Raw genomic sequence first — 23,812 nt, 5'->3', positions numbered from 1 at the left:
TTTAATAACTCGCACAAATGCCTTTGGATCTTAGTCCGGATATAGTCACTTAGCACAAAGCCTTGGGACTTAGCCGGACATCATTCAATAACCATGCACATTTATCAATAAATCATGACACATCCAGTATTTCATTTTCATTACCAAAGCTCAAACACAAGATACTTATCACACTTGCAATTTCGACAATAGCCACATACAAAGAGCATGATTTTGATTTGCTTAAAACATGATCTAAACAAATCATAATCTAAGTTCCATTACTCGAAAACTTACCTCGGATGTGGTCGAACGATTTGTGGCTATTCGATAACTTTTTCCTTTCCTTATCCAACTGTGGTCCTTTAAGCTATTGAGCTAATTCAAACAAATTTAACTTATTAAAGTCTCATTATGCTAGCTTATGGCGAATATGACAAGGAGTTTAATAGGTCATATGGCCACCCTTTAGCTCAAATACACAATGGTCATGCATTTTTAATCACATTAAGCAATTTAACACAATTCATTTGAACATCAAAAGGGACCTCAAGGTACTTAGCCCATATATACATTAGGCATTAGAGTCACATATATATGGAATCATGAATCAAACTCAACATTTTAGCCCACACTCTCTTTTAGCCGATTATCTAAGCCAAGATAAAAGCATCAATATGCTTGCCTCTAACCGAACACATGCAACACAAATCTATTTCATGTAGCCGAATATACATGTCTAGGTTGAGGCCGATTATATGCTTAATACTTCCTACAAATTTGGTTGCTTGTATTAACTACATACCATTTTGTTTCAAATTCAAAACTCCGCTAATACACATATACACACTAGTAATTCAAACATTAACATTTGCTCTTCACCTTACTACCATTTCTCATCCAAATAACGTGAATAACAACCATATTTCTCCTCTACTTTCTACCATGGCCGAATGCATCACAACACCATACCATTTCAATTTTGGTCATGGTTAAACAAAGAACTTAATGTCTCACTCAAAAATGCTAAAAAGAAGATTCAAGAGTCATCAATCCACCATCACATGTATCATTACAAAGCTTCATTTTTAGCATGTAAATGACATCAACACCAATCCACCTTAGCCGAATACCATCTCCATGACATAGCAAAGATTTGAACCATGGGCTAGCTAGAACTCAAGCTAACAACTAAAATATGCATGCATCTCATGGAACATCATCAAACATACCTTAGTCTATCAAACCACCATAGCCGATTTCCTCAAAGCTCTTTTTCCTTCTTTTTCTTTCTCCTATTCGGCCAAGAACAACATGAGAGCTTTTCTCTTCTTTTTTTTTTTTCTTTTTCTTTCTTCTATTCACAGCAATGGAGGGGGGGCAACCACACACATTTTTTTTTTGTCATCATTTACCTTCCCATTATTATTTTATCCTTTCTCACATAAACCATTAGCACAACATGTTTTATGACATGTTTTGCCCATCACCCTTTGTCATGGCGGCCACTAGTAATTAAATGGGGAAATTGACATGCAAGTCCACCCCTTTGATTACATGCACTAATAGATCCTTATAGATTAACCTATCACATTTCAAAAGTGTCACACATAAGTCCTATTAACTAAATTCACATGCAATTTACTAAATCGAAGCTTAAAACTTTCACACATTCATAATCACGTATTTTAGACAATAAATATCATATTCAAATAATTTGGTGACTCGGTTTAGCGGTCCCGAACCCGCTTCCGACTAGGGTCACTTTAGGACTGTCACAACTACAGTGATGGTGAACTGCTAGTTATTTCTACCGACAACTCTAAAGTGACCTAGGAGTGGATCCTCGATTCTGGTTGCACCTTCGATATGAGTCCCTATCTAGATTGGTTTACAACATATGACACAGTGTCTAAAGGTGTTATTTTGATGGGAAATATTGCTTCAAGTAAAATTGCAGGTATTGGCACGATCAAAATTAATATGTTCGATGGAGTCGTCAGAACACTTAGTGGCATACGACATGTATCGAAATTGAAGAGGAATTTGATTTTGTTGAGTACTCATGATTCAAAAGGGCACAAGTACACAGCTGAAAATGGAGTTCTAAAGATTAGCAAGGGTTCCCTCGTTGTGATGAAAGGGTAGACAAAGACTACCAAGTTATATGTTTTGCAAGGTTCTACTATTACTGATTATGCAACTGTTGCTTGCTATTCCTTGTCAGATAATGATGTTACTAGAATTTAGCATATGCGTCTAGGACATATGAGTTAGAACGGCATGGTAGAATTGAGCAAAAGAGGACTTCTTGATGGACAAGGCATTAGTAAACTGAAGTTCTATATGCATTGTGTTTTTGGGATGAAAAAGAGAGTTTGATTCACGATAGGAATCCGTAACATGAAGAGAACGCTGGATTATATTCATTTTGATCTTTGGAATTCGACAACGTCTACACTGGAAACACTAACTATCTGTAGTTGTTTAGAAAATAGTGTGTGAGCTTAAACAAGCTCAGTGAATAATCGAAAAAATACCAATAAACATGATATCATACATTAAATGAGAACATCTGAAGCACGTTTTCATACATATTTAACTAGAGTGACATACTAAAATATTCATGCATCAACTATCAACTCATTTAACTTTGTAACCCCATAAGCAGACAACTATCACATTTCATAATATTTCATTTAAAGATAAATTGGCGTTTATGGCTATGAAACATAAAAGTGGGCTCTATCACCATGCATTGGACACACGGATCTCCAACACACCAATAACTCAAAAAGTCTAACATATCTTAAAAGTGTAGCATTTAGTTAACACTCTCCACCACACCAATATATCCGAATGAATGGAGCTGGGCTCACATTCCCTTATCTCTCCAAAACTATTCGAGGCCTTAATACCCTAAATCACAATACAAAGGTGAGTATTCACATAATCCTATTGCATGTCAATTATATCCAACAATCTCAAAAGGTCACAAGGCCAAAATTTTGTCGCTACACACATTTACTTACCATTTTCTGCACACTTTCACTACACATTTGAATTATTAGCACAACATCATCGCTGTCCTTTGACATGTATAACATGCCCATGACTAACACATTTCACAATAGTCATCACAAATATATATTTCATATCACATTAACACATCACAATACTCAATCCATATCACCTAATTACATAACTCGCAAAATTAACAAGGGAAATAGTAAAGCTTACACTTGGAACTTAGGATAGGGATTTAGGCTACTCCTAAGCTCCCATATAATACTATAAATCGTGTCTACAAGCAGCGATTCCAAACACTTACCATTCACGCTTTCGCCTAGTCGTTGAAAGCTTAAACTGGCTTTCCTTTCCTTTTGCCTTCCTTGTCAAAGGCTCCAACAGTTCCAAATCTTCACCAAAACAAATCACACAGCAAACATAATTAACATTCAGTACCTAAATCAACAAAAAACGTAGGCCTAAGCGGGTTCCTCTTGGAACTGAAATTTTCAACTAGCATAGTCGAAATGCAAAAATCTAAATTCCTACTCGCTCCCTTTGCTTAAATTCGATTCCAATCACCTAATTGCTCGCCTAAAAATGATTCTCAACCTTCAAACCACTCTAAACTATTCAAAATCATGGTTCCAAAATTTTGACGTATAATGGCCATTTTTCATGAAAACTTAACAAAACCTTAAAAACTTTTAATGGAACTTTTAAGGAGAGTTTAGAAACATTCTAATCACATCAAAACTAGTTAAAAAACACTTTGAAACATTGATTTCATTCAAAATCCTAAATTTCACCATTAACGACCCCAACCCCGACATTTACACAAAACCTTTGATTCAATAGCTAAAAACTCAATTTAAATGGTTAAACTTCATCAATATTTACTAGAAAAATGAAACATTACCTTGGTTGGGGAAAACATACGTTCAATAGGAAATCCAAAAAACCCACAAGTTGAATGATAGTAAAGTAAATGGTGTTCTTATTGCTCTTTATGAAATTCTAGGGAGGTTTAATGCTTGAAAGATTATGAAATAAAAGAAATTGTAGTTTGAAAGATCAAATTTGGGTTAATGGTGTTTGGGGTTCAAGGGATGACAAAGAGGGTGAGGGGAAAAACTTTCGTGTTCCTATAGGTGGGGGGAAAGAAATAAAGCAATTTTTAAACTTTGATATATTTACCTTCGTGGTATTCTTAATTTTAACCCCTTTTTCAAAACAGACCACATTTTAAAATTAAAGGTCTTTCCTACATTATTTTCATAAATTGATTTAACTTTCAAAAAGCCATATTCGAATATATTTTCGGGTTACCATACTTTAGAATTTTCGAATCCAAGCCAAAATCCTTAAATTACCCTCGAAACTTCTAAGCCCAATATTGGGGTGTGACACTAAATAACTTTAATATTAAATTAATATAATACTTATCAAGCTAAATATTAAATTAATAAAATATTTTTAAGATAAGTATTAAATTAAATTTAACATTAAAATTATTAAAATAATTTTTTTTGGAATAGTTAATCTGAAATCAAAATATCCGGTAGAGTCGCAGTAGGAGTGTGATTCTTTCACTGCTCAACTGCCGAAGGACCACCAACCAGCCACCGGAATGTCCCCGTCGCCACCGGCACCGTTGTGTCTAGTAGTGCCACCGCAGGTACGACACCCTCACGGCACCCAGAGCCAGTTCAAATATTGTTGGTTCAGTCCAGGCTAATGACAATCCAACCAGTTGCTGTCCAATTCAAGCAATTTTTGGGTCTCGGTCTCGGTTTTGGGTTCTCAGGCCCAATTTTCAATCACAGGTCCAATTTTCAAGTTCAATTACCCATTGGGCCAATTGTCTGACTTGAAAATTAATTTCTAAAAATATCATATTTATTTTGATTAATTTAATTTTGCTTGATCAAAATTAATTTTCCAAAAAATCACTAAGATTTTCCAAATTTAAATTGTCAAGAAAATTGTTTAATCAAATTCTCTAGTTAAATAATTCTCATGACTGCCTAATTTAATTCTTCATCAAAAATCGACTCAATTAAATTATTTCTAAAGTCAAAGAATTTCCTTCTGATTTAAATACAATCCAATCGAGCTTTTGTTTAGCTTACAAAGGGACCAATCAAACATATACAATTAGGCTATAGTAATTGCAATTATATTCAGAAGCCTAGTTCCGATGATTCACAATTTACTTAATCATGGAGTTAGTCCACAAGAAGTACCATGATTGAAAACTCCTTATTGTATGCTCTTTACAAAAGTAATTCATCCAATTGCTTTATCCAATGACCTCATCATATGTGTGCCCTCATATGATACCCTTGATTCCTTTTAGTTAAATCCATTCACTCATACAATCTTATTTTATCTCATTGTCACCATTATGTCTTCTTAATGATTAATATGATCACTGTCAACAGGTGACTGTGATAAATTGCCCGTTCAAGAACAAGCAACTCGTGGCCATGAGTTACATATGCATGGTCAATGACTAACTCAAGGTTTAGGTAAATCACACCATGAACGTCACGAGTGAATTAATTTACAAAATAATTCAAAATTAATTCATCTCGGTTTCAGTCCAATATATCATTCTTCCAATGAATACATTTATGTCTCTACCTATGGAGTCAAGTGCTCCGATAACCAAGACTAGTTATCTCTCCAATTAGAATTGTAGGCCACATAATAATCCTTCTAAGTGTTTAAATCAAATGCTTACTTTGATTCTTTTACAAGATTATGGACTTGTTTAGATTATCTACTATAGTAAGTTATATTTATCGCAATGTAAACGTTCTTACAGTGCCACTTATCGTTAGTTTGAACTTAGACAATCAATGAGCTAATATTTTCTTGGCACAATTTTGCTACGCATGCAAAACATGAAAAACAGAAACACAAAAGTCATAATGGTGAAATGTGACATCAACTTTATTTATTCATCGTTCAAATATATAGAAAACAATTACATGTTTACTACAATTAGGCACATTTCCCAACAATCTCCCACTTGCCTTTGTGAAATAAATGTGTCATGTTTCACATTCTCATACCCTCAACGTGTTTGTTAAAACTCCTAATTACAAGAGTCTTAGTAAACGGATCAGCAAGGTTATCTTCAGAAGCTACTTTCACTACATCTAAAATTCCTTCGACTACTACCTCTCGTATCAAGTGATACTTCCAGTTAATGTGTTTGGTCCTCTTATGACTTCTAATTTCCTTGGTTTTAGCTGTTGCAACACTATTATCACAATAAAGTGTTATAGCTTTTTTCATATCAAGAATGACTTCAAGAGCAGTTAAAGAACTTTTGAAGCCAAACCGCTTCTTTCATTGTCTCAGAAACAGCCACATACTTGGCCTCCATGGTAGAGTCAGCAATGCAAGTTTGTTTTACACTTCTTCATACTATGGCTCCATCACCTAGGACGAATACATTTCCCAATGTCGATTTCCTCGAATCTTTACAAGTTTGGAAGTACAAGTACGTGTATCCAATAGGAGTAAGGTTCTCCCTGGAATACACAAGCATATAATCCCTAGTTCTTTTAAGATACCATAATATATGCTTTATAGCTTGCCAATGCCTAAGTTCAGGATTCGCTTGATATCGACTAACCATTCCCACTGGAAAACAGATATCTAGACGTGTGTAATGCATCACATACATAAGTTTTCCAACTGCCAATGGAACCTTACTCATATGCTCTTTTTCTTCTACTATATTAGGATAATCATCCAAAGAAAGATGAAAGCTCAATACAGTCGACTAAGCGCCTAACTTCACATCGATCATTGCAAATCGTTCCAGTACTTTATCAATATATGAAGCTTGTGATAAAGAGAAAGAAACTATGGTTTTCTCCATTATCTAACTTATTTCCCTTGTATAGATTATTACTTAATTATACTAATAAAACAAATCCAATGGCTATGGTTACTCAAGTAGATTAGTGGAAATCTATGGCTTACAACAAGACTATCCACTAACTTAATAATAATGATGTATTAATAGCATTTAAGGGTTTGATTAATAACTCATATAATCCCTTTAACTTGCTATTTTTTCAACTAAGTCCCTATGTATTAATTACTTCCTTTCCTAATAAATTACTTAATAATTTTCCTTTCTATTCTTGTTCTCATCCCAGAAATCTCTTAGTTTAATTTTTTGTAGTGGCTCGATTTATAGATCAGCCTAAAATCAAAATTTCTAAATTTGACAAAAAACGGGCTTATGATATTCACTTTCAAGTGATTAACCGAAAAGCATAATAGGTGATATTTGAAGTAATGATGTGAGGGGAGAAATTTTCTACTTCTGTTTAAAAATTTGACAAGGCTAAATGTGACATCCCTAAATCGACCCTAGTCGGAAAGTGGTTTCGGGACCACCAAACCGAGTCATAATAATAATTAACCATCATAATTGATGCTCATTATATGTATATATGCATGTGTGAAAATTTCGTGTTTGGATTTTGTTAATAGTAAGTGAATTTTTATCAAATAGGACTTATGTGAGAAAATTTAGAAATGTGCTAGGCAATTGTAAGGTGGCCTATTAATACATGTGGGAAAATAGTTGTCCTTGCATGTCAAATAACCCACTTCCTAAGGTGAGTGGCCGGCCATGACAAGAATATGGGCAAGGGAACATGTTTCCAACATGTTTAGTTAGTGGATTATGTAGAAAAAATAAAGAAATGAAAAAAATGAGCATGGATGCCCCCCTTTGTTGCCGTGAGTAGAGGAAAAAGAAAGGAAAAAATTGTTCATCCATTCTCAAAATCTTGGCTGAAAATACTAAGGGAAAAAGGAAGGATTTTTGCTTCATGCTTGGTTTAGAAGAGAACTAGAAGGAGATTTGGTCATACTTGTGTCAAGATTAAGGTATGTTTGAGGTTGTGTCATGAGATTCATGCATGTTTTAGTTGCTAACTTGATGTTCATGTTAGCCCATGGTTCAAATCCTTGTTATGCCATGGAAATGGTATTTGGCCAAGGTTGATATTGTGTTAAAGCCATTGCATGCTAAATGTGAAGCTTGTTGATGATACATGTAATGATGGATTGACTACTCTTGAAATTTCTTTTGGCATTCTTGAGTAAGACATGGAGTTTTCTTTGTTTAACCATGACCAAAAATTGAAAGGGGATGGTGTGGGATGTATTCGCCATGGCATGCTCATAAGTGCGATTTATGCTTGTTGCATGATAGGTAAAATTTGTGTTTTGATATATGTGTATATGTGTTTGTACATGATGTTACAAATGGATGTGAAAATATGCTAGATTGGGAAAATTTGATTAAATGTCCATGAGATGAAATTAGGTGATTAAAAGATGTTAGTTGACATTGTACATATATATATATTCGGCCATTAAAGTGAGTATGTAGGTAATGTTGAATCAAGTTTTTGGTGCATATTCGGTTAGGTGTATAATCGACCAAATGGACGATTAGTAAGAATGGTTGCCGAATATACAAGCATACATATGCATGTGTAGTTGAATTATGAATGTTTAGCAAGATGGTTAAACTAGTGATTTATTGATTAAGCTCAAGGAGTTAAAGAAGGAGAATCAAGCAAGGGAAAGACGAAGGTCATCGAGTAGCCGACTTGGAACTATTTTACCCAACACGAGGTAAGTCATTAAGCACGTATTTGATATTGCTTAAATGATTGTAAAATTTATGCAATTGTGTTTAATGGGATGATATATATATATAAATGAAAATGTATGTGTATGGAGTGATGACAATTGTTGAATGTAAAAGAAATAGTGAAATGTGTAGAAAGTTTGCTTTCGGCACTAAGTGTGCGGGCAATACGTGTGTACGGTGTGAGATTGGCACTAAGTGTGCGTGCTGGAAATATATGGCACTAAGTGTGCATGCTGGAAATATATGGCACTAAGTGTGCGAGCTCAAGGGCATGGCTTTGTGTGTGCGGGCTTAAATCGCATGGCACTAAGTGTGCGAAATCGAGTATTAAGCATCGTGTGTGCGTACTCTATATATATATAAATATCTCCAATCGAACAATTATATGGAGGGTGTGTCTCCATCGAGTGAGTATGGAAAGCGGATCGGTAAGTACCTTGAGCTCATGACGAATAGGTAATACGTTCATGCTTGGGGTTGAAATTGGTAAGCCTTAAATCTATGTGATGATTGAAATTGTATGGTTGTGCTGGAAAATGAGTTAATGTGTAAAAATGCTTGATTATCTTGTTGTGTAGAATATGAAATGTGGATGTATGAATTGGTACGAGATTGGACCGAAAGGTCCGAGGTATTATGGTATAGATTCGATATGGACGAGTACCTAGCCTCATTTGTTGTACATGTAGTAGTAACTTTATCGGTGGATTGACGAATGCTTATGACTTTCTGAGTTGTAAACTCACTCGGTGTTTTCTTGTCACCCATTTTAGGTCTCTTGGACTCGTAGTGTTGCGTGCTCGGAACCGTCGTTGAAGTCATCACACCGCTGAAATCTTGTGGTATTGTTTTTGTTGTTGAAGAACATTTGGCATGTATAGGCTATTATATTTTGTCGAATTGTGGGTTGTAAACTTTAAGCCATGTGAAAATGGCCTATGTGGTCGTCGAGTGGGATGCTAGAACCTATAGCCACGAGTCTTAGAAACTCAAATTTTGTTAAGGTGGCCATAATTTGTGTCATGTATGATGGATGATTAAGGCCAAGGAAAAATTCATGAAATTGGCATAGTCTACTGCAGTGACTGTTGCGGACAGCAGCAGTGAGATGAGATTGAAAAATCACTAAAAATAGTATAAGTAGAATTAAATAGTGAGTAAATTATGGAACTGATCCTTGATGAATCTATTTTTATATGGACGAAACGAAATGACCATATGAGCAGTATACTGGGAGATATTAAAGTTCTCGTGAGACAGGGCCAGAACGATTTCTGGGTCCCCTGTCGCGACTTTGAAAATTTACCATAAATTATCCAGAAAGAATTAGGAGTCATGCCTTATATGTACAGATTCCATTTTGAGTCTAGTTTCATTAGAAACAAACGACACCAGTATTAAAGCCCTGTACAGAAAGATATTCAAGTTGTAACGCGCGGAGGTCAGAGCAGTCGATCCCTGTAACATGGGTGACTTTAACTAATAAACTGTACCAATTGGCCCAACCAAAATTCTAAAAATAAATCCATGGATGGGTATATGAGTCTAAATTCAGGAAAATTTACGAAACCAGTTTCCGAGTTTTGGAACTCGAGATATGATTTTAAGGCGACGGTGACGCAGTTTTCCAGCCTGTCCAGAAATGCCAAATTGGTCGGTACTTTAAGAGGATTTGTCTGTTAACCCTCGTGTCCGACAACGGCGCCGGTCACGAAGTTAGGGTGTTACAATTTTATTGGTATCAGAGCTATGGTTTAGTCGGTTCTAGGACTACCATAGCGCGTGTGAGTCTAGCTATACATGCCAAATTGATAGTGCTTAATAATGTGATGACTTGACGGTTGAAATTTTTGTTTTGATTAGCGATGGAACCCGGGTAGAGAGACCCTTGGCGGATGACGTTGAAAGTGTAGTGGCTGCTCCTGCACAAGGGACACCGCCTGTTGAGCCTCGATCATCCGCGAATAATCAAAATGAAGGCGAAACAAGCCTTCTTCACTATGATGAATGAGTGGGTCGCGAATATGCCCGAACCAACCCGGCTGTCCAACCATTCCCGAATTTAAATACTCCACCCCAAGAGCCCGCAATGCCTCCGATTCATGGTCTGTGAGGTGAGTAAACCACCGTGGACTTGATTAGGAAGCGTGGGGCCGAGGAGTTCAAGGCCATAGTTACCGATGATGCCGAAAAGGCCGAGTTCGCTCGATAACACCATTAGAGTGTTAGATGAACTGTCATGCACACGACGAATGTCTTAAGTGTGCTATATCCTTGTTATGAGACTCACTTACTATTGGTGGAGGACTTTAATTTCCATAGTCCCAAATGAACGAGTTACTTGGGATTTCTTCCAATCCAATTTCGAAAGAAATACATTAGTCAACGGTTCATCGATCGAAGCGTAAGGAATTCTTGGAACTCAAGCAAGGCCGGATGATCAGATCGAATACGAACATGAGTTCGTAAGACTTAGTCGGTATGCTCGGGAGTGTGTGGCTGATGAGGTTGCAATGTGCAAAAGATTTGAAGAAGGATTGAATGAAGAGTTAAAGTTACTAGTGGGAATTTTGGAGATAAAGGAGTTCGTGACACTAGTCGAACGAGCACGCAAGGCGGAAGAACTTGGGAGGAGATGAAGAAGGCTGAATTTGAAGCAAGAGATTACCGTAAAAGATCGACGAGTAAAGCTCCGTTCTCGGCTGTAAAGAGGTTCGTGGAGGACACCAAGAAGTCGAGGATGATCTGGAATTTCCATTAGAGCCCGACCATTGACGGACTCGAGCTACTTGATAGCTAGTGTGGGCAATAATCGCCAAGAGAGACCTGAATGCCCCCAATGTGGAAGACGACACCTAGGTGAATGTTGGGGTAAGTCATTAATAGGGCTGTTATGGATGCGGTTCAAGGACCACTTCATTAGAGATTGCACGGAGCTAGATGAGAGGAATAAGACGCAAGGTGCAAGACCTAGTGGAACGACGGTGGAGGTAGGCCCCGAGAATCTCTGGAGGTAGGGGTGGTAATCGAGAGGAGCCTCTAATACGGCTGTCCGATCCGAGACCCGTACTCCTGCTAGAGCATATGCCATCCGCGCACGAGAGGAGGCATCCTCCCCTGACGTTATCACTGGTACTTTTACTCTCTTTGATACTATTGTGATTGCATTGATTGACCCCGCTCTACTCACTCATATGTATGTGAAACCTTAGCATCCAAAGAAGACTCTACCGTTGAGTCTCTGAGTTCGTAATTCGAGTGTCAAACCCTTTGGGTCAATACGTGCTCGTTGATAAAGTGTGCAAGAGATGCCCCTAATAATTCGAGAATCTGCTTTTCCTACCGATCCGATGCTTCTACCATTTAATGAATTCGATGTTATTCTTGGTATGGATTGGTGACCGTACATGATGCAAATGGTGGATCGCAAAAGGAAAACCATTGATTTGAGGAGTGCAAATAATGAGGTAGTCCGAGTCGAGTCTCATCGATTTAAAAGGAGCGCCAGCGATAATATCTTCTATGACCGCTTCGGAGGTATGTGAAAAGGGTGTGAAACATACCTTGCGTATGTGTTTGGAAGTAAAGAGACGGAAAGGAAACTCGAATCGGTACCAGTGGTTTGTGAGTATTCAGATGTTTTCCCGAGGAGTTACCGGATTGCCACCGGTTCGAGAAGTGGAATTCGCATCGGTTGTACCGGTACTACGCCGATTTCAATAGCCCCGTATCGTATGGCATTAACGGAATTAAAGGAATTGAAGGTTCAATTGCAAGAATTGACGGATAGAGGTTTCGCTCGACCGAGTTTTTCTCCATGGGCGCTTTTGTATTGTTTGTGAAGAAGAAGGACGGAACCATGAGGTTGTGCATCGACTATCGTCAACTCAATAAAGTGACGATAAAGAATAAATATCCATTGCCACGAATTGACGATTTGTTTGATCAATTAAAGGGAGCCTCGGTGTTTTCAAAGATAGATTTGAGGTCGGGTACTATCGGTTGAGGGTCCGAGAATCGGACATACCCAAAACCGCTTTTAGAACGAGGTACGGTCACTACGAATTCTTGGTGATGCCGTTTGGGCTCACTAATGCCCTGCGGTGTTTATGGATTTAATGAATAGAATTTTCAGGCCATACTTGGATCGGTTCGTAGTTGTATTTATCGATGACATTTTGGTCTATTCGAGAGATGAAACCGAGCATCTTGAACACCGAGGCTAGTGTTGCAAATCTTACGAGATAAGCGATTATACGCAAAGTTCAATAAATGTGAATTTTGGTTGAAAGAGGTTAGCTTTTTGGGGCACGTGGTGTCCGTGACGGTGTCGAGGTGGACCCGAACAAAATTTCGCCATAGTCGATTGGAAACCACCAAGGAATGTTACCGGTTAGGAGCTTTTTGGGGCTTGCGGTTATTACCGACGATTTGTAAAAGGTTTCTCGACGATAGCCACGCCAATGACGGCTTACTCCAAAAGGATGTTAAGTTCGAATGGACGGAGAAATGTCGAAAAGTTTCGATCAACCGAAAGCTTATTTGGTGAAGCCCCAATTCTAGTGCAACCCGAATCGGGCAAAGAGTTTGTCATTTATAGTGACGCATCCCTACTTGGGTTGGGTTGCGTATTGATGCAAGAAAGGCGAGTTGTGGCCTATGCGTCGAGGCAATTAAAGCCACATGAGAAAAATTATCCAACCCATGATCTCGAATTGGTCGCCATCGTATTCGCCTTTAAAGATATGGCGACATTACTTATTTGGTGAGAAGTGCCATGTGTATTCGGATCACAAAGTCTCAAATATTTGATGACCCAAAGAGACTTAAATCTGCGACAAAGGCGATGGCTCGAGTTGTTAAAAGATTATGAGCTCGTCATTGATTATCACCGGGAAGGGCTAATGTGATTGCGGATGCCTTAAGCCGAAATCACTATTTACCTTATGACGATGAATGTACACTTGTCTATCCTACCCGACAATGTGTTAGTAGCTGAATTGAAAGCCAAACCATTATTGATACGTCAAATTCGTGAAGCTCGAAAGTCGACGATGAGTTGGTTGCAAAACGGATGAGTGTGTTTCAACAAGGACTCGAATTTCAAATCGATGATGACGATTGTTTGAGGTTCGAAGTCGTCTGTGTCCCAAAGAATTCGAAACTTATTCCAATAATTTTGAACGAAGCCCATTGTAGCCGAATGGCAATCCACCCGGGGAGTACGAAGATGTACAATGATTTGAAACGTCGGTTTTGGTGGCCCGGTATGAAACGAGACATTTCTGAATTTGTTTCAAGGTGTCTGATATGTCAACAAGTGAAAGCGGAACATCAAGTGCCATCGGGATTACTTCAGCCGATCATGATACCCGAATGGAAATGGGATCGAGTCACAATAGACTTTGTATCCGGACTGCCATTGTCAGTGAGTAAGAAGGATGCGATTTGGGTCGTTGTCGATAGACTAACTAAGTCGGCTCACTTTATCCCCGTACGTACGGATTTTTCAATGGACAAATTAGCGGAATTGTACGTTTTCAGTTGTGAGATTACACGGGTGCCTATTTCTATCGTGTCGGATAGAGACCCAAGATTTACGTCGCGATTTTGGAAGAAATTGCAAGATGCTTTGGGTACCAAGCTGCATTTTAGCACCGCTTTTCATCCCCAAACCGATGGTCAATCCGAACGGATAATTCAAATACTCGAGGATATGTTGAGATGTTGCATCCTTGAGTTTAGTGGTTCATGGGAACGGTATTTACCTTTGATTGAATTCGCCTACAACAATAGCTTTCAATCAAGTATTAAGATGGCGCCTTACGAGGCTTTATACGGTCGTAAATGCCGTACCCCATTATTCGGATCGAACTTAGTGAAGGTAAATTCTTCGGGTTGATTTGGTTAAGGATGCCGAGCAAAAGTTCGAGTAATTCGTGAAAGTTTGAAAGTCGCCGGATCGCCAAAAGTCGTATGCGGATTTGAAAAGAAAAGATATTGAATATCGGGTTGGAGACAAGGTCTTTCTCAAAGTTTCACCTTGGAAGAAGGTGCTTAGATTTGGTCGTAAGGGCAAATTGAGTCCGAGGTTTATCGGGCCATATGAAGTATCCGAACGAGTTGGGCGATCGATATCGATTAATTTTGCCCCCGAGCTCGAAAGGATTCACAATGTTTTTCATGTCTCGATGCTTCGACGATATAGGTCGATCCATCGCACGTAATTGCTCCATCCGAGATTGAGATTCACCTAATTTGAGCTATGAAGAGGAACCGTTCGCATTATGAAGCGTGAAGTAAAAGAGTTGCATAATAGGAAAATCCCGTTAGTGAAGGTGTTGTGGCATAAACACGGAATGGAAGAAGCCACTTGGGAACTTGAGGACTCTATGAAAGAGCGATACCGAGCCTATTTACGGTAAGATTTTCGGGGACGAAAATTTCTAAGTGGGGAGAGTTGTGACATCCCTAAATCGACCCTAGTCGGAAAGTGGTTTCGGACCACCAAACCGAGTCATAATAATAATTAACCATCATAATTGATGCTCATTATATGTATATATGCATGTGTGAAAATTTCGTGTTTGGATTTTGTTAATAGTAAGTGAATTTTTATCAAATAGGACTTATGTGAGAAAATTTAGAAATGTGCTAGGCAATTGTAAGGTGGCCTATTAATACATGTGGGAAAATAGTTGTCCTTGCATGTCAAATAACCCACTTCCTAAGGTGAGTGGCCGCCATGACAAGAATATGGGCAAGGGAACATGTTTCCAACATGTTTAGTTAGTGGATTATGTAGAAAAAATAAAGAAATGAAAAAAATGAGCATGGATGCCCCCCTTTGTTGCCGTGAGTAGAGGAAAAAGAAAGGAAAAAATTGTTCATCCATTCTCAAAATCTTGGCTGAAAATACTAAGGGAAAAGGAAGGATTTTTGCTTCATGCTTGGTTTAGAAGAGAACTAGAAGGAGATTTGGTCATACTTGTGTCAAGATTAAGGTATGTTTGAGGTTGTGTCATGAGATTCATGCATGTTTTAGTTGCTAACTTGATGTTCATGTTAGCCCATGGTTCAAATCCTTGTTATGCCATGGAAATGGTATTTGGCCAAGGTTGATATTGTGTTAAAGCCATTGCATGCTAAATGTGAAGCTTGTTGATGATACATGTAATGATGGATTGACTACTCTTGAAATTTCTTTTGGCATTCTTGAGTAAGACATGGAGTTTTCTTTGTTTAACCATGACCAAAATTGAAAGGGGATGGTGTGGGATGTATTCGCCATGGCATGCTCATAAGTGCGATTTATGCTTGTTGCATGATAGGTAAAAATTTGTGTTTTGATATATGTGTATATGTGTTTGTACATGATGTTACAAATGGATGTGAAAATATGCTAGATTGGGAAAATTTGATTAAATGTTCATGAGATGAAATTAGGTGATTAAAAGATGTTAGTTGACATTGTACATATATATATATTCGGCCATTAAAGTGAGTATGTAGGTAATGTTGAATCAAGTTTTTGGTGCATATTCGGTTAGGTGTATAATCGACCAAATGGACGATTAGTAAGAATGGTTGCCGAATATACAAGCATACATATGCATGTGTAGTTGAATTATGAATGTTTAGCAAGATGGTTAAACTAGTGATTTATTGATTAAGCTCAAGGAGTTAAAGAAGGAGAATCAAGCAAGGGAAAGACGAAGGTCATCGAGTAGCCGACTTGGAACTATTTTACCCAACACGAGGTAAGTCATTAACACGTATTTGATATTGCTTAAATGATTGTAAAATTTATGCAATTGTGTTTAATGGGATGATATATATATATAAATGAAAATGTATGTGTATGGAGTGATGACAATTGTTGAATGTAAAAGAAATAGTGAAATGTGTAGAAAGTTTGCTTTCGGCACTAAGTGTCGGGCAATACGTGTGTACGGTGACGAGATTGGCACTAAGTGTGCGTGCTGGAAATATATGGTACTAAGTGTGCATGCTGGAAATATATGGCACTAAGTGTGCGAGCTCGAAGGGCATGGCACTGTGTGTGCGGGCTTAAATCGCATGGCACTAAGTGTGCGAAATCGAGTATTAAGCATCGTGTGTGCGTACTCTATATATATATAAATATCTCCAATCGAACAATTATATGGAGGGTGTGTCTCCATCGAGTGAGTATGGACAGCGGATCGGTAAGTACCTTGAGCTCATGACGAATAGGTAATACGTTCATGCTTGGGGTTGAAATTGGTAAGCCTTAAATCTATGTGATGATTGAAATTGTATGGTTGTGCTGGAAAATGAGTTAATGTGTAAAAATGCTTGATTATCTTGTTGTGTAGAATATGAAATGTGGATGTATGAATTGGTGCGAGATTGGACCGAAAGGTCCGAGGTATTATGGTATAGATTCGATATGGACGAGTACCTAGCCTCATTTGTTGTACATGTAGTAGTAACTTTATCGATGGATTGACGAATGCTTATGACTTACTGAGTTGTAAACTCACTCGGTGTTTTCTTGTCACCCATTTTAGGTCTCTTGGACTCGTAGTGTTGCGTGCTCGGAACCGTCGTTGAAGTCATCACACCGGCTGAAATCTTGTGGTATTGTTTTTGTTGTTGAAGAACATTTGGCATGTATAGGCTATTATATTTTGTCGAATTGTGGGTTGTAAACTTTAAGCCATGTGAAAATGGCCTATGTGGTCGTCGAGTGGGATGCTAGAACCTATAGCCACGAGTCTTAGAAACTCAAATTTTGTTAAGGTGGCCATAATTTGTGTCATGTATGATGGATGATTAAGGCCAAGGAAAAATTCATGAAATTGGCATAGTCTACTGCAGTGACTGTTGCGGACAGCAGCAGTGAGATGAGATTGAAAAATCACTAAAAATAGTATAAGTAGAATTAAATAGTGAGTAAATTATGGAACTGATCCTTGATGAATCTATTTTATATGGACGAAACGAAACGACCATATGAGCAGTATACTGGGAGATATTAAAGTTCTCGTGAGACAGGGCCAGAACGATTTCTGGGTCCCCTGTCACGACTTTGAAAATTTACCATAAATTATCCAGAAAGAATTAGGAGTCATGCCTTATATGTACAGATTCCATTTTGAGTCTAGTTTCATTAGAAACAAACGGCACCAGTATTAAAGCCCTGTACAGAAAGATATTCAAGTTGTAACGCGCGGAGGTCAGAGCAGTCGATCCCTGTAACATGGGTGACTTTAACTAATAAACTGTACCAATTGGCCCAACCAAAAATTCTAAAAATAAATCCATGGATGGGTATATGAGTCTAAATTCAGGGAAAATTTACGAAACCAGTTTCCGAGTTTTGGAACTCGAGATATGATTTTTAAGGCGACGGTGACGCAGTTTTCCAGCCTGTCCAGAAATGCCAAATTGGTCGGTACTTTAAGAGGATTTGTCTCGTTAACCCCTCGTGTCCGACACCGGCGTCGGTCACGAGTTAGGGGTGTTACACTAAAGTATAGTTTCTCACTGTGTTGCTAATTTTGAGTTCAATACTTCTCTACAATTTTTGGATTCTATTTTGTATTTTATAAAATTGTTAATAATTACTTTTATCTATCAAGTTAATTTTAATATTTTTAGTTGATAAATTCATGTTTTTTGTAATAATATTTTAAAATTTTCAAATAGGTTTTATTTTACTATAACTATACATGTCAGTTTTTCTATAATAATATCTAAATAAAATAGACATAATGACTTATTTGGTCTTTTAACTTTATAAAAGAAATATTTTAACCCACCAATTAAACTTTCACCTCTTTTTAACTTTTGAATTTGTGCTATTTGTCAAATCATCCCAAAATAAATAAAAAATTAATGTTTATTAACTTTTTGATGTGATGGATATAATATCAGTAATGAATTAACTTTTAAATTTAAAAATTTTAAAAAATGAAAAAGATCATTTTGAAATTCTAAAATTATTATAATCATTAAAATTATAAAAACATTTTTTAATTTTAAAAATAATTAATTGTTTAAATATCGAAAAATTTAACTAAATATTTTCATTTATTTTTAGTAAAACTACATATTTTCATTTATTTTTTAGTAAAACTAAATATTTTCATTTACTTTTTACTAATTTGACAAACAAGTACAAATTTATGAACTAAAATAAGCAAAAAATAAAATAAAAGACCAGATAAGTCATTATGCTATAAAAATATTATAAATCATTGTGTATTAAGATTTATTTATTTTTATTAATATTATATATATTTCATATTATATAATCTAAGAAAATTCGATCAGATCCTTAGTATACCTAGTCAACATTTTGTTCCAAGTCTTAAAGAAGGCATCAGTGTCCACAAACTTAACAATCCCTTGAGAAATATTTCTTCATTTAAACCATAAGCTACATTTCTATCAATCTGGTGCAACAATAGGTGAACTGCATATATTACAGGATAATCTCATTTAATTGATGGAACAAAGATTCCCATATTTTGCTTGTAGTTAACAGAACCTTTTTCTTCACAGTAAATAACAACATAAAAATGTTAGGAGGTAACACAATACTCAATACAAACATGCCAAACTAGGGAATATGATGTACAATTTTTAAGTCAAAAAGGGATAAAAAATACATAACCTATAGTTTCTTTTTCTTTGGCACCAAAATAGCATCAAACTACTACAAAAAGGATGTCAAAAGAGTCGGCCTGAACATCTCAGACATAGTACAGATGACTTCTACAATCCATTAGCTGGTCCTGCAGAAGATCTTTGAGGCAAAGTTGCACTGCCTTCATCTTTTTCTTTCCCTTTGGCACTAGACCTTAATGATGAAGACGAATCACCCCCCACATCATCACCTTCATCCTCAAGGAAGGAGCCTTTTTGTCGTAGTTCCTTTACCTTCAAAAACTCATTATAATGTGCTTTTCTATGCTCCTTAAAACTCATACCACTCCCATCTGTTTCAGTAAACCAGGCTTAAAACTATCAACCACAGATTAAACAAGATAGTAAATCATAAACGAGTTATCAACTAAAGAGGTAATATTGATTGGAATGTTGGAGGGAAATAGCAGTGTTGAACCTTCATTGCTGTAGAACGAGATATATATATATGATTCTTAGTACATCTTACTTGTTTCTGTTTACTTGCTAAATAATTGAACGAGTACTAAAGAAAACTAAGAGAACCATACATATATGAATGGAACCAAGAGAAAATGACACAAGAAAATGACAATTCCTAACTATAACGTAAAGCAGAAGTTTAGATGCAATAACCCTTTTATGAATTTCAACATTGTGAATCTTTCAACAGACACAACAAAAGCTAAATCCTAAGCATTTCAACACTCAACCTCACACCCTAGTTTTACTAGGAAAACAAGAAAGGGTTTTGGTGTTTAACAATAAAAAAGGTTTTCTACTAGAACAAACCTTGTACAATTCAATCTGACAAGGATTTGCACAATTTTACTCTAATGAAAGATAAACTCATAAAGCAAGTCATCAAAAACACTAATCAACTTTAACTATAGTAAAACCATTTTCAATATTCCAAGGGAAAAGGACTATTTAGCAACAATAGTTAGCAAACCTTCTTCCATAGGATCATCATCATCATCAGAAGATGTCCAACCACTAGACTGCCCAATTGTTTTTTTGCTCGAGGAAGCCACATCCTTCAAAGCAGATCGCAACTCCTCTGCATCCATAGCATCAGCGATACAATCATTGAAACCATGCCCTACAGGAGACAAAGACCCTGCAAATCAAGAGCCAGATTGCAATGTGAAAATGCAATTCAACTTTCAGAATAAAGTTCTAACCCAAAGCAGAAATAAATTAAAAATAAAGCTAGTTCAACACCAATTTGTGAATAATTACACAAGTATCTAAGCATGAAATACTAAACTTATGTAGAAGGGTAAACACTATGCATACCATCATCATCATCAATCATGGGATGGTACGGTGTCTTGGGTTCAATTATTTTCTTCCTTACAGGTTTGTTTGCTTCAATTTCTAACAAATTCTCCTCATTCCATCTTACACGCCTACTGTTACCCCAACAGAGAATTATTACTAATTAGATCCAAAACACAACTAAGAAAAATGTAAATATAAAAAGGAAAAAAAAAACAATAATTCTTTCTTCAGAAGCAAATTAAAATAAAATTGGGACATAAAAATGAATACTTATAATGCAAAATGGGAACATACTACAAAAGGTTAATACTTGACTCAAGAAACTAGATCTAGACTCCAGCCATACCTAACCAAGGGGCTAGTTTCTAGATGTGTTTACTAGTCCTTCCTTATTAGTGCTACATCCACATAATGCACTGTTACTCATCACATCAAATAAATAACTAAAATGAGCACATTTACCCCATTTTCATTGGTGCAACAGGCTTACCTACAGTTAAATCAAATTATTAACTACTACAAATTAAGAGTCTTTTCTTAAATGAACAAATAACTCATGAATACTAATTATTTTGAACAATTTGCAAGGTCAATATATTAAAGAAAGCCACAACAAGAATGATGTGGTGTATGAGAGAAAACCACAGTGATGTGAAGGAGTAATGCTGAACAAACAAGTAAGAAAACAGTTGAAACCCTGGAAAACTGAGGGTAAAAAAACCCTTAAATTCCTTTAAATTAATTCAAAGAAAAAAAATAAGAATATTAAGATTGGTTTTGAAGCCTACAACTTATTTATATAGGCTTTCTTCTTGCAAGTAAAATTACTAGGCTTTTTTGCAAATAATTTTTTTTTATAGCCTTAGATATAAACCCTAAAGATACATGATAATCTTAGCCATGCATAAGATATCTAATACTCAATATATAAAACTGATAAAATGCCATAAAATAAACAAAGCTCCTTTGTTAAAGAACTACTTAGATAAAAGCTAAATAGGGAGAATAAAGGCTAATGATTGAAGCTGAAGAACTTGACATTGTTCAGAAAAGCAAGAAAATGCTTCAAATATACTAGTAGTTTCTTATCATATGCTATATAGAATAATGGTAAAAAAATTAATGAAAAAAGTTAGCCACCAATCATCCCATCCTATCCCCTTCTGAAAGGAAAAAGGAAACGAAACAAAATAAACACGGAAAATGTTCAGAATTACTTCATCTGGAAAACCACTGAGTGCCAACAACAAGCTCCAAATACTCCTGATCCATTAAAACATTACCATAAGCACTTATTGACACTAATATATGGAAAATGAAGCATCTAAACTATTATGAAGTAAAACAGAGTGACATTGCTGATTCATTATAATAACCATTAATCAGGCTTGTTTCTGCTACTATTTTACGGAAAGCATAAGAATGGCAAAGTAAGAACCAAACCTGAAAGAGGCTGAAAGGTAAATAATGGTTTTAGTGAAAACACTACAATTTGAGAAATTAGGTATTGTTGTACTAGGAAACACCAAAGGTCAAGATACCAAATTGTATCAAAAGCCTAGCTACTCAAATCTCGTACAAAACCATGTAAAACCTCACAAAAAATGCTAATAGTGCCAAGTGATGAAGAATGTTACACATAAATTATTATGAAACAGGAAAAAAAAAGAAAAGAAAAACTTCAATAGATGCTTCATCATCAGAGAGTTCTTGGCAGCAAAAATCTCATTATCCTAGGGCCAAATTACTCAGCAACATTAACTAGCTTTGTTGAGTCAAAATGGATAATGTCTAAGCCACTGAACTATTGCACACATAGATTATCCCCCTCAAAAATTGAAAATCACTAATTACAAAAGAAGTTAGAATAATGAAGTAAAAGTACATACAAGTAATTAAACCAAAAATGAGAAGGATAGTAAAGGGTGAAATCTCAAATAAAAAGGAAACAATAATCCATTTGAATGAACTATAAAGAAACAAGTAATCCAATCCGCCGATTAATCCAATGAACTGCCATTGAACTCAGTTTGATTGTTGATAAAATGCAGGAATAAATACAAAAATAGTTTGAAACTATCAAATTAACTCCCAACAATCATTAACAAATCTAAATAAAAAAAGGCTTCCCATTTCTTTTCATTTTCACAAAATCAATTTCAGAAGGAAAAAGAAAAAAAAATGAAAAAGGGGAATTGGTGAAAAAAAATGAAAAAGGGGAATTGGTGAGAGAAAATCGCACCTTTCGATCGCTCCTCTCCTCTTGACGATCAAAGTTCCGCGAAAATGTCTACCCTGAGAGCTCAGTTTGTCCGCTTCAAAAATCATTTTCCTCATTTTTGCCCTTCGTGTTTTTCGCTTACCATTAACCGACCTCCACGAAAAGATACATATCATACCTATGATATCAGAAATAGGAAAAATAAAATATTTTTAATTATTTAAATAGTTCATTTTACAGTTTGGAACTGAAATTTAAATTTGCATTTTAGTTTTGCAATTTTATGATTTATAAATTTATTATTTTCAGTTTTTAATTTAAAATGTTGAATTAATCTAATTTTATTAGTTAATTTTAATTTTGAATTTCAACTAAATCAATTTTTAATTTAATTAAAAAAGTATTTTTTTAATTTAATTATAATAAACTACAAAAATAGTCTTATATCTTTACTTAATTTTAAGTTTTTATCATTGATAGAGAGTTAAGAATGAGATAGGAATCGCACTCTGACAAGATTTTATCTAGATGTCATGTATATTGTTATAAAAATATCAAATAAAAGAACAATAAAAACTAAATAATAGATCAAATCAACAGATAATTTTCTCATATCTTATTTTCACTCACACAAGGGTTGCATTTATAAGTCATTGTCATTCTATGCAACACAAATAAATAAAGCTTATTTAAGTGCTTTTAACATATACATTAAGCAACTTGCATATTTACTTTCATAACGAAATTATGGGGTTTATTCTAATAAATAAAGGGGTTAGAATATGGACATCCATATTTATATATTTGTAACACTCCCCTTTGGATGTCCATTAGATAAAACTGTGCGCTATTTAAACATTTATTAGGAAAAACCTTGTGGGATAAAAATATAATGAAGGAAAAAAAGTGCACAATCTTCTACTACAAGTTGCCTCGTTAAAAGCTTT

At 35.9% G+C, this 23,812-nt stretch overlaps 1 protein-coding gene across 4 annotated transcripts; it reads right to left on the bottom strand.

The window, feature by feature from the left end:
- Positions 1-19,201: 19,201 nt before the first annotated feature.
- On the bottom strand, positions 19,202-23,078 carry LOC108454749 (protein phosphatase inhibitor 2-like). 4 transcript variants are annotated; one of them, XM_017753312.2, is made up of 5 exons: positions 22,887-23,078; positions 21,862-21,907; positions 20,660-20,775; positions 20,313-20,480; positions 19,202-19,674 (listed from the first exon to the last, which is right to left on the bottom strand). In XM_017753312.2, exons 2-5 carry the CDS (start codon positions 21,864-21,866, stop codon positions 19,451-19,453), a joined length of 513 nt encoding a protein of 170 aa, XP_017608801.1. In that variant the 5' UTR covers positions 21,867-21,907; positions 22,887-23,078; the 3' UTR covers positions 19,202-19,450. The 4 variants fall into 4 exon arrangements, with proteins under 4 accessions (XP_017608801.1, XP_017608802.1, XP_017608800.2 ...); XM_017753313.2 differs by having other exon boundaries at positions 20,660-20,772; XM_017753311.2 differs by lacking the exon at positions 21,862-21,907 and having other exon boundaries at positions 20,660-20,772; positions 22,887-23,077.
- Positions 23,079-23,812: the final 734 nt, after the last annotated feature.

This window comes from Gossypium arboreum, chromosome 9 (genome assembly GCF_025698485.1).
Source record: "Gossypium arboreum isolate Shixiya-1 chromosome 9, ASM2569848v2, whole genome shotgun sequence".
NCBI classification, from domain to species: domain Eukaryota; kingdom Viridiplantae; phylum Streptophyta; class Magnoliopsida; order Malvales; family Malvaceae; genus Gossypium; species Gossypium arboreum.
The sequence above is the reverse complement of the archived record's forward strand: the minus strand, read 5'-3'. Positions and strand labels throughout refer to the sequence as shown.

Bases quoted from the DNA above. Each gene is read 5' to 3' on its own strand.
- LOC108454749 (XM_017753310.2), bottom strand. From the start codon at position 23,041: ATGATATGTATCTTTTCGTGGAGGTCGGTTAATGGTAAGCGAAAAACA. The intron at 20,776-22,886 runs GTGCGATTTTCT...TTGGGGTAACAG, and splicing joins AGGAGAGGAGCGATCGAAAG to TAGGCGTGTAAGATGGAATG. The intron at 20,481-20,659 runs GTATGCATAGTG...CTTGATTTGCAG, and splicing joins CATGATTGATGATGATGATG to GGTCTTTGTCTCCTGTAGGG.